The sequence below is a fragment of the Amblyomma americanum genome, chromosome 1, assembly GCF_052857255.1.
Source record: "Amblyomma americanum isolate KBUSLIRL-KWMA chromosome 1, ASM5285725v1, whole genome shotgun sequence".
NCBI lineage: Eukaryota > Metazoa > Arthropoda > Arachnida > Ixodida > Ixodidae > Amblyomma > Amblyomma americanum.
This window is the reverse complement of record NC_135497.1, coordinates 289,969,697-289,985,993: the sequence shown is the minus strand read 5'-3', so window position 1 is coordinate 289,985,993 and position 16,297 is coordinate 289,969,697. Positions and strand designations below refer to the sequence as shown.

Below are 16,297 nucleotides of genomic sequence, written 5' to 3'. Positions count from 1 at the left end.
CTTACCGCGCGTTTCAGGTGTCCAACGATATACAGGACAGATACAGCGTCATTTCATTAAAAAAAAACAATTTATTATATTATTATTATTATTATTATTATTATTATTATTATTATTATTATTATTATTATTATTATTATTATTATTATTATTATTATTATTATTATTATTATTATTATTATAAGTACAATATCACAATAATGTTGATGATGGTATCACGAGTACGTTCTCGTCGTTTTCTCGCGTTCGCACGCACTCGGTGGCCCCGCGTGCGTTGCGCTCGGAACGGCCTGGACGCAATTCACTGCTTCTGCGGGACGCGGGTGTCGGCCACAGAGAAAGCGAAGCGCCTCATCTTCAACAGCAAGAATGGCGCCAGGGAAAAAGAGGCCAGTGAGAGAGTGGAATCGGTTGGCTTATTGGTGCCCCGGTCACCAGAGGCTGGAGGATATGCCCATAATGCAGTTCATCAAGAAAGAGATAATGACCAGCCCTGAGCCACAGGTGAGCTGTTTTCTCTTGCTTAGACCCTTTGGGCCGTGGCTTGACGCAGGCACGTAGCCAGACATTTTTTTTGGGAGAGGCCTGTTCTGTTTTCCGTCAATCGTGGGAGTGAGTCGTCTCCTTGTAGCCTCCTCACATCCAGCCCACTAGGCCTAACCGGGCCTCGACAGGGCCCGAGGCAGTTGTATAGGACGTAGGCCGGTGGGGCAGGGCCCATGCCTAACAATAACACTGCTGGGGGGGGGGGGGTTGAGCGCGATTTCGAGGGAAGTGAGAATCGGGCCCCCTTGGGCCCCTCTTTGGATACGTGCCTGGCTTGACGTTTAACCTGGGGCCGAATCCACGAAACAGTTCGCTTTGGAACGCGTTCGCTTTCTCTCTCGCCACCTCGCTGCACTGGCCTTGTGTCGTCACCGCGGGCGGAAACATCACTTCACGGAGATGGGACCACGGATTTTGTTTACATCACGAGACATGTCAATCAAGTGAAAGCGAACGCGTTCGGTCGGTGTGTGTGGAACTCTGAAAGTGGCGTTCGCTTCGGCGCGAGAACAAACATGCCGGCATCTCCCGTCGCCCTGCTGTTAGCGGTGCTCAGCGAATGTTATCCCCGGCATCGGCGGTCGCACGTGCATCACAATACTTTCGACATGAGTGACAATGCCTTCCGAAGACATTTCAGGCTGTCGAAGGGGCTTGTACGCCGGCTATGCGAAGAGCTAAAACCCCCACCTTGGACCAACGAGAAAAAAAATTAATGTGGATTAGCCCAGCTAATCCAGGATATACCAAGCGAAAGCGAGATTGAGGTTTCCAGTGGTCCATGGAGCCGGTTGTGTGCCTTCCCTTTCCTGAAAAGCTGTCAACGCCAATGAACTCTATGAACGCCGTTGGCTCACTTGTTTTCTTTGGCTTTTGAGGAAAGGAAACGGCACCGTAACCGTCTCACATGTCTCGGTGGACACCCGAAGCGCGCCGTAAAGGGAGGGATAAAAGAGGGAGAAATTCTTTGGAGGGTGAATGGAAGGAGGGTTAAATGCTTGGGAAATAGGTCTTTGACACCACCTCGTGCGATTAAATTTACCTTGTGCCATGGCGCACTTTGGCCAAAGCTTCTCTTGCGTCATAAAAATTTATCGCCATCATCAAGCTTACAGATAGTGTGAATCCTGGCACCTCGGCGCGAAGAGATAAGTGATCCCGTGGACCAGCCCATGCCTCCTTGACAGCACTCCCAACAAGTTTTCGTTAAGAATTCTTTCACGGGGCCGCCCGCATTCTGTGTACGTTGAATGCGCATCCAGTATTGGTAGTAATCGGGCCAAGTCCATTCCCGCTACGTCTTTAATCTCCGTCATCTCAACTTCACTGCACGGATGGGTACGCGCAATAGATGCACAGCAAGGTAGACGGTATAAATGAATGCACCATACGTCATCTTTGTTATTTCTCCCCGCCTGCACCCGAGTGGCCTCCTCCTCCATTCCTCGGCCTCTCCTCTCTAGAGGTGGCTGGGTCTTTTTTTTTTCCTGGACGCAGTCCCGCGCAGCCCATACCGCGACACGCCTCTCGGCGCGTTGCAATGGCTCCCACTAAAGTGGTTATTGGGAACTCTCATACGGGGGGGGGGGGGGGGGGGGGGGGGAGGGGGAGAAGGGGGGAGGCGCAGCCCGGTAACTGCCTCCTTATGCAGGGGAACACCGCAACTGGGCTGCGCCGCGAGCCGTGGAGGAACAAGCGTCCACTTTTCCCGTTAGTCACGCCGCGAGGCCCTTTTTTGCATCGGCGCGTTTCCTGAGCGGCCTCTGGCTGCCGCTGTCGAGGTGAGACGCGAACAGACGCACGCTTAACTGCGCGAGGAGCAGCAGCTGTCCCCTTCCTTGCTTAGCTAACTGGGTGCTTTCTTTTTCCTTTTTGTCCCCCTCCCCTTCGAGCGTCGCAAGGGACCGCCGCAGGGCGCTCGCTGACGACGGCAACGTGTGCGCGCACGAGGAAAGCGGTGGCAGCGGTGCGAGCTTCTGCGCTGCTTTCTTCTTTTCTTCTCAGCGGCAAACTTGTGCTCTCAATATAAGCGAAGCGGCGAATCCCGCGAGAGGCGCAGGGCACCGAATTGACTTCGGCGGAGTCCGATCTCGATGCGACCGAGCAGCCGCGCGACGCCGAGCAGCCGAATCGAAGCTTAGGGAAACGCGGAAACGGGCGAAGCAAGCTTCTTCCGGAGCGGAATATATCGCGATGCGGCGAGCCTGTTTGCCGGGACTAATGCGAAAGAGCGCCGATCCTTCTTAAGTACACGTAAACACACTCAGCGGCAAAGAACGCCGATTTCGTTCCTGGCTGTTTCGACGGTTGCTTCGCCTCATACCTGTGGAGGTCGCCGCTCTGGTTCGTCTCACTCGCGAATACCGATGTTATCGTCCCCGATGGCGCAGACTGAAATGCCCCGTCTCGGAACGCTCGCAACATGCCCGTGTCGCATCGCCTTTACGCGTGCCTGGTTTATGCCATGCCAGTCCTTCCAAGATATAAGCGCGAGTGCACAGACTTTTGCAAAAAACGCTCTGCTTGTCACCATGTCGCTCGCTGTACTGTTTGCGCGTGTGGCTACCGCGAGCGCTCTGCACGTGTTAGCAACTGTTCATAGAGTGCCGCGCTTAGCTCTTTTTTTTTTCATTTTACACGACCTGCTGACAGTTAAGACTGCTGTGCTGTAAGTGGCATAAACGTCTTCTTGGTTGTCTAGGGAAAAAAAAACACGGTCAATCTTCCAGCTGGATATTTGCTCGGTAAGTTTGTACCAAGCAAAATTCCACAATCATGGAAGGTAAAGAATAGATGGTTTTCTTGCTTCAAAATGCTGAAAATGCGCCTCCGCGGTGCATCAGAGGTTATGGCGCTCGGCTGCTGACCCAAAAGACGCGAGTTCGACCTCGGCCGCGGCGGGCGAATTTCGATGGAGGCGAAATTCTAGAGGCCCGTGTACTGTGCGTTGTCAGTGCACGTTAAGAACCCAAGGTGGTCGAAATTTCCGGAGCCCTTCACTACGGCGTCCCTCGGCTGAGTCGTATTAAATGTAAACGAGCCCCAACAACGTGGCAGCCTTGTAGTAAAAAAACGGCTCAATGTATGAGCGCGAACACCGTTCAAAATAGGGGCGCGTACAACTGCAGCGGGCGGTTCCACGTACAGTCGGCCACATTCTTGACAAGCACGAAACGTCAAGCGGCTTTCCGCCCCTTGCTCAGACTGAAGTTTTCCGGCAAAAGCTCTATGCACTCGCATCTCCCCGAAACTGTCAGTAGACGTTTTTAGCATACCGTAGACGAACTACCGGAGACGTATACCGGTTAACCGCACCTTTCCTCCAGATGCGCAGTCGCATTGTTGGGGGTGAGAGGGAGCCACTGTGCGTACGCAGCCGGCGTCCGGTAAAGCGGTATACATCTACACTAGTACGTCTCCGGTATGCTAAACAAGTGTCTGCTCGGCCGCTACGCGGTGCGTGATGGTGCCAAAGGCGGGAATCGCGTGTGGCCGACTGCTCTGACCTCTGAAAAAGTGTGGCCGACTGCTCTGACCTCACACAAGCAACAAGCGAGCAACGCAATTCTTACGCGAACATAACATGTCTGAGAGAGAGGGAACAGTGAGCACAGCCCGAATGTCCTGCAGCCGCCCCTCCTCCTTCTTTGAATGAAGTAGGGGCGGAATTGTCGGCGGTCGCGGCACGGTGTAAATAGGAGAAACAAATATTCATCTCTCGGTTAACACAGAAGGCCTGCGCAGGTTTGGCGGCGCAGTCATGCGTGACTGCGGCGAAGAGCTAGATTAAGTTCTGTCGGTCGGGTATGATCGTTTGCTCAGACACATCCTTGCAGGCATGAGGGTGGTCTGGAAAAATGAGGATGCGTTTTTTGCGATACAAAAAAGATGAAGTGTTACCGTCACGCTGACTCTGTTTACGATGTCTCCTGTGTCTTTCAGTCGACTTACGCCGCCGAGCAACGCAAATGCGCGCAGCAACGTCCGTCGGGTAGCAAGACCAACGCTGGGACAGCGGCGACCACCGGGTCAAGTTCGGACTTGCGTATTGACACACCAGCAACCACCGGGTCAGGTTCGGACTTGCGTAGTATCGACACACAGGCGACCATCAGGTGAGATTCAGACTTGCGTATCGACGTCAGTTGGATTAATCGTGGTATCGAGAGAATTCTGTTCGCTGCATCTGTTGAGATCGACAGCTTTGCTTTTTTTGTAGCACCATTTAAAGGGCATACTGCTGCTGCTGCTGCTGCTGCTGCTGCTGCTGCTGCTGCTGCTGCTGCTGCTGCTGCTGCTGCTGCTGCTGCTGGTGTGTGTGTGTGTGTGTGCGCGTGCGTGCGTGCGTGTGTGTGTGTGTGCGTGTGTGTGTGTGTTGTGTGTGTTGTGTGTGTGTGTGTGCGTGTGCGTGTGCGTGTGCGTGCGTGTGCGTGTGTGTGTGTGTGTTGTTAAACAGAGAGCTAAAGCGGAGTTAGTTAAGGTAATGAGGTTAATCGGAGCTGGGTCCGAGTGGCTACTCTGCATTGGGTAGCTAAACCACTGCGACTGAATTAAACTGTATATGTAAATGAACAGCCATTGCCCTGCACGCAGAGTAAAGGCCAGCTGAAGTCAACGTGTCCCACTTTCGATGGGCACGCGCTGTATTCATGATCAAATGTTGTGTGTATGCAAGTACCACCCGGCAGCTGGGCCTGTGCTTGATTCCAAGAGCCCAGCAGATGCGCCTCAGCTTGCTTCTTTGCAGCTTCAGGCACATACGGCAGGTCGCAAATTTTGCGCTAGAAACCCGACATAAGATACTCTACCACTCAAAATGCATAAGAACAATACAGCCAGGAGATTTGAAAAAAAAATGAAGGAAAGAGCTAGGGAACTGTGGTGTCTTCTTAGTCGTATAGGCCGATCGGAAACGATTAAGTAATTTCTTTGCAAAGAAACACTCGCGTACTTTCACGCTCCCTCCGGCCTCTTCTTCCCAGCTCAGGCCTTCTTTTCAGTCCGGCAGTACCCCTAGGTGGCGCGAACTTTGAATATTAAAAAAAGAAACTACACTCCAACCACTTTTCGCAATTCGGAACGCGTCAGTAGAGAACAAAGCTCGCGAGCTTCTCCTGCAACTTCTTGGGGGCTTGATAGTCCGGACGACACCTAGTTTCTGGCTCAGGTATGACCTGAGGATTCTGGTGAGCATGGTTTACGTCTTGACTTCAGGAGCATCGCTGGTTCAGCTTCGGAGGATCTTCGCGATGCGACGATTTCTCCACATAATCGCCGTCAGGGTTTCAGTCTTCACTGTTTCGAGTCTGTTGACCTAGCTCGATAATTGAGGCATTTCTGGTGTCGCTCTTGTTGCTTCCCTTAGTGGCCCCTGAACCTTCTTCACTGCATGTGGCTGCAGTTCGTAGGGAAGCTCATGAGAGCATTATAATGAGTGCTTTAGCACACTGCGTACCCTTCTTTGAAGCCACGAACCATCACTGTACGTCTCTCATCGGCACAGCTCCTCATCCTCTCCTTGTTTTCTCTGTCATCTGCTCCGAGTTCTACGTAATGGTGTCTCTCCGGAATGAGAGGCAGTTTTATGTTCAGCTGGCGTCAAACTAGTTGTGGAATGTGGCGCCGCTCTATAGTTCAGGAGGTATACTCACTGAGCTCTCCTTTCCAGCTGCTCCTTGCAGCCTTCGCCGTTTCTTTTATGTTTCTGATGAGCATATTTACCTCGTAATTTGCTTGTGGCCACAGGGATGTCGTCCTGTGATGTCGAACGTCACTGAGGTATAGGAACGCAGCGAAGTCCTTCCTGAATATCGGTGGACCATTACTGCCGGTCTTCCACACAAAAGGCATTACGTGCAGTGAGAACTTGTAACTTAAGTTTTACGTCAGTCTACTTGCATTCAGTGCAGACAACGTTGCAGCAAAACATAACTGCTAGTACTCATACACACCCACAGATCTGACACCCACCTGCTGTTAGGCAAAGGGCCAGCAAACTCTGCCGTTAGTGACTGCCATGGTCCATCTGGGAGAGGCGTCATCTACAACGAATAATCGGATAACATTTTTCTCTGTGCGACTTATTTCGGCATTTTTTGACGGTTTTTGTTTTCTAACTCCACTTTTTTGTCAATTCCTGGGAACGAAATCCTCCTCCTGATCAGTTGCTTGGTTTTTGCCATGCCTTGGCGTCCTCCGCGTGCCAGATGGTTAGCTTGTGATTGGGCTTTTCCTGATATTCATGACCTTGTTCCCTTCAAAATAACATCACAGTTGGCAACTGTTAGATTATTTCTGATTTGAACGCATTGTTTTAGCTTGCCATCATTTCACAGTCTCTTGGACGACGTTTGATGTCTTGTTTTACGGGCTGTGATGAGCCGTTGCATTTCCGTGTCCTTTTCCTACGCCTTCACTATTGCGTGCATCGTCAGTGCTTTTGGCGAAGAAGACGCCAAGACGAAGAACAGTTCTTCAGTTGCGATAGGCTCTCTTGGTGTGTTTTCCCCCTTTGTTGGTGGTGGGTGCCTGGATATCAGTGGTATGCACTCGATGTGAAAAGTGTAGTGCTGCTGCCTCGGGCTAAGACGTTCATGTTGTGCCGACTACTCTGCGCTTGCGTTCTTGATTAAGGAAAATTTAGTGGCTGGCAATCTCGAGTTACTCTGAATACGTCTCCAGCTTCGTACTATTGAGGACAAAAGTCTCCAGGAGGCGCAACTTCCGATCTTTGCGCATAAGTGCAAAGTGTGGCAACCTTCCACCTATTTTACTTATACACGTTATAGAGCCCGGGAGCAACTTTCACCACTGCAAGTGTGGTCTGAAACCAACAGCTGATAGCAAAGCTATACACGGTGGTTGCCGGTCGCGTGTCCTGGGGACATTTGTCCCCGAGAGTACATGCGGAAGTCCTCAGTCTTTGACACAATGGCTAGCATCTCTTTGTCAATCTGAAGGAATATTCTATTAGCTGGCATTAGTGCTCTGCTATATTGTGCTAGAACGTTGGATATCATTTCTTCTGTCGTTTCTTGGACCGACAATGCTGCTGTTGCCTCAGGTCCGGCGTGTGTTGGTGATATACGCCGCATTGTTGGCATCGAAGTATTCTAGAGTACGTGGTCTTGATGCGGCTCTTTTACGCTGTCAGGGCTTTTCTGGTGCTGCTCCATCCAAGAGCGCGTTGGCAGCACATGTGAAGCTCCTTAGCAGCTTAACGTCTTTTTCCAGGCGACGGATGAAGCAGCCGCAGTAATCTGCCGTCCAAAGTAGGCTTATGACTCCCGTTGAGATTTTTTGGTGGTGTCGTCTTATTCAATGCATCCACTTTTTCAGAACCTATACGTTGACTTTTGGGTGGCAGAGAGCACGTGATTGGCGAATAGAAAACACTCCAGGAAGGGAAGAAGGAATGCCGGGAAAATGTGGATGGCTAGGGAAACAGCTGTTATAAGCGTTACGTTCTCCTAGAAGCTTGCCAAACTATTATGCCATAATATAGAAACAAAGTTTAACCAGTACCTACACATGCGAAGTTGGCCATACTTGCCGACCTCGGCACACAGTGTGCTACGGATTCGTATAAAACTACGCTGGTTGCCATACTAACCAAAAGCAGTTAGTGTTGCCCTGCTCATGAACTCGTTGAAGCACGATGTGCTGTTGAAGGTGGGGATCGGGGTCGCTTCTCGGCACAACCTCGGTCAAGATGACGCCCGCTCCGTCCAGGACAGGAGTGCCGCTGAGTTAAGGATTCGTTAGTGGAGGAAGAAGACTTGGTTTATTTTACATACTTAAAAGCTTTTGAGTTCTGAAGTGTGCTGCTTCAACTGCATCTGCAGTCCAGTTTTATACACTGCGTCTTCCCTAGATTACCCAGGTAGGGGACGCCCTCGCCGTGGTGGGTGTGGACAAAACTTGCGCTATCACACACAAACAGACACCTCCGCACACATGGACACGCCCCTGGCATAAGTTGAGCCCGAGGGAGAGGGGTGTGCGGCCAGGACCCAGTCAGGCTGGCAGGCGACGTCAGGTGGTGGGCCCACTCTCCGCCGGTCGGTGAACTTCGAAGAAACCGAGGCGCAGCCCCGTCGGGAGATAATTCCCAGTGGTTCTGCCATTAGGCATGGCCGGCGAAGCCTGCAGACAAGCCACTGTGGCGATCTGTTCCCACGCTGGTGCTGTGCCCGTGAGGCCAGGGGTAGTCGGGTCGGTGGAGACGTCGGGGAAAATCGGAAGACAGCCGGAACCACTTCGCAGCCCATGGCAGCGACTCCTTGAAGGGATTTTCGCAGAAACCTGCTCCCCGCTTGTCCCACGCAACAACGACCGGGCGAGCGCGGTAAATGCACCCCGCACACACCTGTCGAGAGATTCTGTCTTGGTGGCAATCCTCGAGACATGCTGGCGCGATCCTAATACCAGCTGGCGGCCATTCCTAATAACTCCTCCGCGGCCAGGAAAATCTCGTTCGGCCAGTGGTAGCAATCCCTTGCCGATGAGAGATGGGCTGGTCTTGGGAATGGAATGTCGGGTTATCTTCTGCGAACACCAAAACAACCCCCAAACCTCCCACAATGGCAAACAGCGGCCAGTTCGGCCCCAGCAACAAGGCTCCACAAGACGCGAAAGCACCCAGTCTGTGCCCCTGATCCACCAGGCTTATCCCAACAGATAAGGTAATAACATAACGAATTCCGACTCCGAGTGGTTCCGCCATCTAAGTCAACGTGTCATGGATATTTGGGCCACAACAAAGTCAGAGCCGTGCATGAAATGGATCGAAGTAGATAACTAAACTTGAAAAGAAACATACATAGGTCCGCTAGTAATACACACACACACACACACACACACACACACACACACACACACACACACACACACACACACACACACACACACACACACACACACACACACACACACACACACACACACACACACACACACACACACACACACACACACACACACACACACACACACACACACACACACACACACACACACACACACACACACACACACACACACACACACACACACACACACACACACACACACACACACACACACACACACACACACACACACACACACACACACACACACACACACACACACACACACACACACACACACACACACACACACACACACACACACACACACACACACACACACACACACACACACACACACACACACACACACACACACACACACACACACACACACACACACACACACACACACACACACACACACACACACACACACACACACACACACACACATTCATAAAAGCTGGAGGACCCTTTTCACTTTAAGCACTTCAGAATAACCTGCTTAAACCATCGGCATTGCCATTCATTTTCCCTTTCTTATACCTCACAGAGAAGTTGTACTCCTGAAGGATGAGGCTCCACCGCAGCAAGCGTCCGTTCTTTTGAGACATCTGCATCAGCCACGTGAGTGTGCAGTGATCCGTCTCAAAAACGAATTTTGATCCGTACAGGTAGCATGACAGTTTTTGTGCTGCCCAGAATAAGCATGCGCATTCTTTTTCTGAGGCGCTGTAAGCTTCCTCCCTTAGCGTCAGTTTCCGGCTTGCGTACAGGATGGGATGCTCTTCGTTGTCTTTTCCGACCTGACTCAATACAACGCCCATACCCCTATCACTTGCATCGCACTGAACTACAAACTCTTTTGTGTAGTCAGGCGTCCTACGGGCCGTGAAATGAGTACTTTCTTGAGCTCTTGAAAGGCGCACTCCTTTGCTTCATCCCAAAAAACCCTTTCGGGGTCTCCCTTTCGTAGCGCATCGGTCAATGGACTCGCTCGTTGAGAATAGCGAGGAATGTACCTCTGATAATACCCAACAAGCCCCAGGAAAGAGCGGGTGTCTTTTTTTGTTCTAGGCGTTGGAAAGTCCGCTATGGGCTCAATTTTAAGTTCCGAAGGCTGCCTAGTTCCACGACCTACAATGTGTCCCAGGTAGGTCACTTGTGAACAGCAAAAGTTACACTTTTCGGACTTCAGTGCGAGCCCAGCGTCCCGCAACCTTGCCAACACGGTTTTCAGATGCGCGATATGCTCCTCCAAGCTGTTCGAAAAAATGGTTATGTCGTCCAAGTAGGGGACTGCATAGCTCTGCATGTCTTTAAGTACAATATCCATTAATTTGGAGAAACTATACGGTGCGTTCTTGAGGCCGAAGCTTAAAACTAGAGGTCTGAAAGTCCCAATGGGTGAAATGAAGGCGGCATAGTGGCTCGAGGTGTCTGAGAGAGGAACCTGCCAATATCCCCTCACCAGATCTAACGTAGAGATGAACTGTGTCCCACTCACCCGCTCCACTTTCTCTTCAATGTTGGGAATCGAATATAGCAGGTCTCTGGTGATTGCATTCAGTTTTCGATAGTCCACGCAGGGATGAGGCTCTTTACCTGGCACTTCGACGAGAATCAAAGGGGAAGTGTAATCACTTTCAGTTGAGCATTCGCTTAATCTCCGTCTCCAAGATCTGCCGTTGACGTGGTGACACTCGATAAGCTTTTGACCTGATTGGTTCGGAGGAGGTAAGCTCGATCTCGTGAGTAATCAGGTCAGTTTTCCCTGGCCGACTGCTAAACATCGCTTTGAATTCCCCCAAAAGACCCTTCAGTTCATCTACCTGTTCCTCTTTCAGAACATCAGCCCTCGCAGAGCGCGCAAGATTGTCCTGGACGCTGCAATCCGCATCGCGGTCTGTTGCTAACTCAGGTATATCAGCGTGTATTTCCACGGGTGCGTTTAACATCATATTTACCACCTCCTTATTGCCTACATAAGGTTTCATCAAATTGCAGTGGTAGATGGTATCATCGTTTCTCTTGCCGGGTTTTTTCAGGACGTAGTTTGTTTCTGACAGCCTGTGATTAACTTCCACCGGATCCTCCCACTGCACTTTCATTTTGTTTTTCCTGGATGGTCGCAAAATCATTACCTTATCGCCCGTCTGAAATGTTCGTTGCCCTTCGTTTCGATCGTAATAGACTTTTGCCCCCTGCTGTGCCGCTTTCAAGTTTTCTTCTACTAGGGCACGCGTAGAACTTAGTCGGTCGAGCAATTCTAACACGTAACTCACGACAGTTTGGCTTTCTCCTGTTCCCTCCCAGAATTCTCGCAAAATCCGGAGAGGAGAACGTAGGGCTCTCGCATACACAAGTTCAGCCGGGGTGAATCCGGTCGCTTCATGGGGAACTGTTCTGAGCGCAAACAACGTTGCCAGCAAACAGCGCTCCCAGTCATTTTTCCGTTCATAGCACAACGCGCGCAGAACCCTTTTGAGCACGGAGTGCATTTTCTCGACACTGTTCGACTGGGATGATATACCGAACTGTGTATTACCTTTATACCGCACCTCTTCAAAAAGGTGGTGGTTAAGGCTCTGGTGAGCACGGTTCTCTGATCCGCCTAAATCTCTGCGGGAAAACCGATTCGTGCAAAGGTGCTGAGCAAAGCGTCCACTATTTCTGTAGAGCTCAGTTCTTTGAGGGGGACTGCTTCGGGGAATATCGTTGCTGGACACAGCATGGTAAGGAGATATTTGTATCCCGATTTAGACTGCGGTAGGGGTCCTACCGTGTCAATCACTAGCCGCCGAAAAGGCTCTGTGATCAGTGGAACCAATTTCAGGGGAGCCTTCCATTTGTCTCCTGGTTTCCCGACTCGTTGACATGCGTCACACGACTTCACGTACCGCTCCACGTCTTTGAAGCACCCTGGCCAGTAGTACTCCATTAAAAGTCGCTCTTTTGTTTTCTTGATCCCCAAGTGTCCCGACCAGCTGTTCCCATGACACAATCTCAGAAGGTCCGCCCGGTATTTTTCCGGAATCACCAGCTGATCAAACGTCTTGCCTTTGCGATCTCGGTAGTGCCTGTACAGCAGTCCGCCTTTTTCGAGTATCGTGATGTTATACCTCGCTATGCCCTTTTCCGCGGTAGCATGCAGGCGCCTCATACTAGGACCATTCTTTTGCTCTGATTTCAGCATATCCCTGTCTATTTCCAATAGCCGCTCAAAACTGCGCGAAGTCGGGGCCAATATTGACGCTCCGACGGGCTCTGTTTCCTGCGGTTCGCTTGGCGCCGCAGCTGCGTCGATGTCGCCTGATCTAGCGACAACCTCGACCCCTTGTTCAGCCACTAGGTTTGGCTCCATGATTTCAGGTTCTGCTCCGATTTCTGATTCTCCCTGTCCCAGGTCCTGTGTTAAATGAGCGGCGAGCTGGCGGGTTTTAGAGCGCGTTAGTGCCTGCACTTTTCCATCTCCAAAGCTCTGCCCTCGCTAACGCAACAGCCGGTCAGACCGGTTTGAGAACAGATAAGGATATTCCAGCGGAACTGTTTTCGAGGCGGCTGCCTCCGTCACCAGCTTTCCAAACAAACCTGAAATTTCAACCCTTGCCATAGGTAAGCAAACACTGTGCTCCTCCAACACCTGTTTAATCCACGTTACTCCTCCCGTGAAATCCTCAGACGTAACATAGGATGGGTGCACTACATCCATCGTAGCCGCACTGTCCCTGAGCACCTTACAAGGCTTGCCATTTACCTCTAACTCATGAAGGTAGGGGCGAAGCAGTTCTAGGTTTTCATCACTAACGTTTACTTACGAGAACACCAATCGCTCGTTTCTACATCTTGCAGCGATGTGCCCTGTTTCTTGGCAGTTATAGCACCGCAACGATTGCCTGGCCTCGAACGCCTTTTTCCCCGCCTTTTCTACCCCTTCGTCCTTCGTTTGACTGCCGCTCTTCTCTGGAGCCTTTTCGGTGACTCTTTTTTTGTGTTACACCCTGCCCCACGTTTCCATTTAGAGCCGGCCGTCTAGAAGAAAAATACTTTCTTGAGGTAGTTCCTCTTTCTGACTGGCCTTCCTCCGCAGTCGCCTTTCTCCGCGTCGAGAATTTATCTGCGAGTTCAGCTGCTCGCTCTACTGTCTCTACCTTTTCTTTGTCCTGCACCCATAGTCTCACGGACGGTGGAATGCTGCGGAAAAACTGCTCCAGACAGACGCACTCAACTACCTTGTCCCTGCTTTCGTACTCGCCTGCCCCCTTAAGCCACTCTACAAGGTTGCTTTTCAATGTGTACGCAAACTCCGCATAATCCTCATTGCTTTTTTGTGTTGCCTTCCTAAAACGCTGCCGAAATGCCTCATCTGAAAGGCGGTATTTCTTCAGTAGAGCATATTTCATCTTTTCATAATTTTCCGCATCCTGTTCGCTGAGTCTGGCGATCACATTAGCCGCCTCGCACGGTAAAAGACCTAGCAGGAATTGTGACCACAAATTTTCTGCGATTTTGCTCTTTTGACGCGCCCTTTCATAGTTGATTAGATACAGACCGATGTCTTCGCCCATCTTGTAGGGATACAACCAATTGTCTGTACGGCGAGACTCTACCCTGTTTAATCGGTCACTGATGCTTGCTCCCCCGTTTTGTGCTGCCAGACGCTGGCTTTCGAGTTGGAGCTCCATCATTTTCAATTGTATCTGATCTGCGGCTTGCTTTTCTTATCTTTCATCCTCTGCTTTCTTTCTTCGCCGTTCTAGCTCTTTCTTTGCCATTTCCCACGCAATTTGCATCGCTTCTTCGTCCGCATCGCTATTATTGATTGATTTATGACTTCCCCTTTCCTCATTCCTTCCTCCACTGCCACATCCAACTCATCACACATCAGCAACAGCTCTTCCCTATCAACCTTCTTGAAGTCCATGATCGTTGCCCCAAATGGTGGCTTTTCCCACTCGCTAATGTTCTATGGTTCTGTGCAAACTACACTGTGCTACAGACAACCGATTACCAGCAGTTCAAACTTTGTACCCAGAGTTGAAAGCCCGGTGAATCATAGAACAAAGACAAAGCGCTCACCCGTATATGCAGAACGATGTCACCTGGTCCATCCCAAGCACTGCCAACCAGAGTTTGAAGGTGGGGATCGCGGTCGCTTCTCGACACAACCTCAGTAAAGATGACGCCCGCTCCGTCCAGGACAGGAGTGCCACTGAGTGAAGGATTCGTTAGTGGAGGAAGAAGACTTGGTTTATTTTACATATTTACAAACTTTTGAGTTCTGAAGTGAGCTGCTTAAACTGCATCTGCAGTCCAGTTTTATACACTGCGTCTTCCCTAGATTCCCCATGTAGGGGACGCCCTCGCCGTGGTGGGTGTGAACAAAACTTTCGCTATCACACACAGACACCTCTGCACACATAGACACGCCCCTGGCATAAGTTGAGCCCGAGCGAGTGGTGTTCGGCGAGGACCCCGTCATGCTGGCAGGCGACGTCAGGTGGTCGGCCCGCTCTCCGCCGGTCGATGAACTTCGAAGAAACCGAGGCGCAGCCCCGTCGGGAGATAATCCCCAGTGGTTCTGCCATTAGGCATGGCCGGCGAAGCCTGCAAACAACCCACTGTGGCGATCTATTCCCACGCTGGTGCTGTGCCAGTGAGGCCAGGGGTAGTCGGGTCGGTGGAGACGTCGGGGAAAATCGGAAGACAGCCGGAACCACTTCGCAGTCCGTGGCAGCGACTCCTTGAAGGGATTTTCGCAGAAACATGCTCCCCGCTTGTCCCACGCAGCAACGACCGGGCGAGCGCGGTAAATGCACCCCGCAGACACCTGGCGAGAGATTCTGTCTTGGTGGCAATCCTCGAGACATGCTAGCGCCAATCCTAATACCAGCTGGCGGCCATTCCTAACAGTGCCAAACGCACCACGTAACACTAACTGCTGGCATTGACAAGAATGCGCCATTGCCCTCCTCCTGAAATTTGGGACCGGCAGGACTAATCATGCCATCGATTTTCTCGATATAAGCGCAAATACGGCTCTCTCGTCCAAATTTTCTGCTCCAACGGCGTTTGCGCTGCGTCGATTGCCACACAGTGTACTGACTTTGTGATCGCTACACACGAATGGATGCCTGCTCCTCCTCGGGCCACAGGCATGTCGCCGCTCGTGCCCATAACGACACTGTTACTCCATCGACCGAGCGACATACGAACTCAGTTCTTGTACCGTTCTCACAAACGGCGACGAGACAAACAGCTTCGTATACAGAGGGGTCTATGATGCGCGGTTGAGCAAGGCCCTACCTCGCCACCTAAGCGCGGCGGTGGCTGGAACATATCCGTGCAGTGCTTCGTTTTCCACAGCTACGCTGGACTCAACAGCTCGGGCATCCTCAGATTAGCGAGTGTTGTACTATGATGTGGAGAGAACGAACGATGCTCCATAGCATTTATTTTACCCTCGACTTTTCCTCTTTTTTTTTTCGACAGGAACAACAAGAAACGTTCGGCTGAGAAGGAAAATGAACCGGAATTGCCTAAGCGGGCCCCCAAATGCTTTCGGGTGTGACCTCCAGCCTTCATCTGCGCTGGCCACGCGGTTTGAGAAAAGCCCCTGTGATGTTTTGAATAAACAATGTAGTGTGTCGCTGTCGCCGAGTGCCACGTTTCTCGCAGCCACCTTGAAGGTTGAGTCATGAACACAGTTATACTCCGCTTTCCTATATGCCCACTAATCCGAATAAGCGCCGAACAAAGCGTTGCCCCCTTCGTTCTCACCCCCGCTACCGACTGCGGGGCACCGCCGAACTGCACTCAACAGGTCGGCCGCTAATCTCTCCGCTTTCAGTGGCGGCGAGCGGATGGGTGTAACTTATGCAACCGCGGCTGTCGAGCCG

General features: G+C 51.3%; 1 protein-coding gene across 1 annotated transcript; it reads left to right on the top strand.

Annotated features, from left to right (window-relative positions):
• Positions 1–270: 270 nt before the first annotated feature.
• LOC144098028 (uncharacterized) lies at positions 271–16,047 on the top strand. Its single transcript, XM_077630596.1, has 3 exons — positions 271–504; positions 4,489–4,661; positions 15,891–16,047. The coding sequence occupies exons 1-3, from the start codon at positions 370–372 to the stop codon at positions 15,967–15,969; spliced, it is 387 nt and encodes a 128-aa protein (XP_077486722.1). The 5' UTR covers positions 271–369; the 3' UTR covers positions 15,970–16,047.
• Positions 16,048–16,297: the final 250 nt, after the last annotated feature.

Bases quoted from the DNA above. Each gene is read 5' to 3' on its own strand.
- LOC144098028 (XM_077630596.1), top strand. From the start codon at position 370: ATGGCGCCAGGGAAAAAGAGGCCAGTGAGAGAGTGGAATCGGTTGGCT. The intron at 505-4,488 runs GTGAGCTGTTTT...TGTGTCTTTCAG, and splicing joins TGACCAGCCCTGAGCCACAG to TCGACTTACGCCGCCGAGCA. The intron at 4,662-15,890 runs GTGAGATTCAGA...TTTTTTCGACAG, and splicing joins GACACACAGGCGACCATCAG to GAACAACAAGAAACGTTCGG.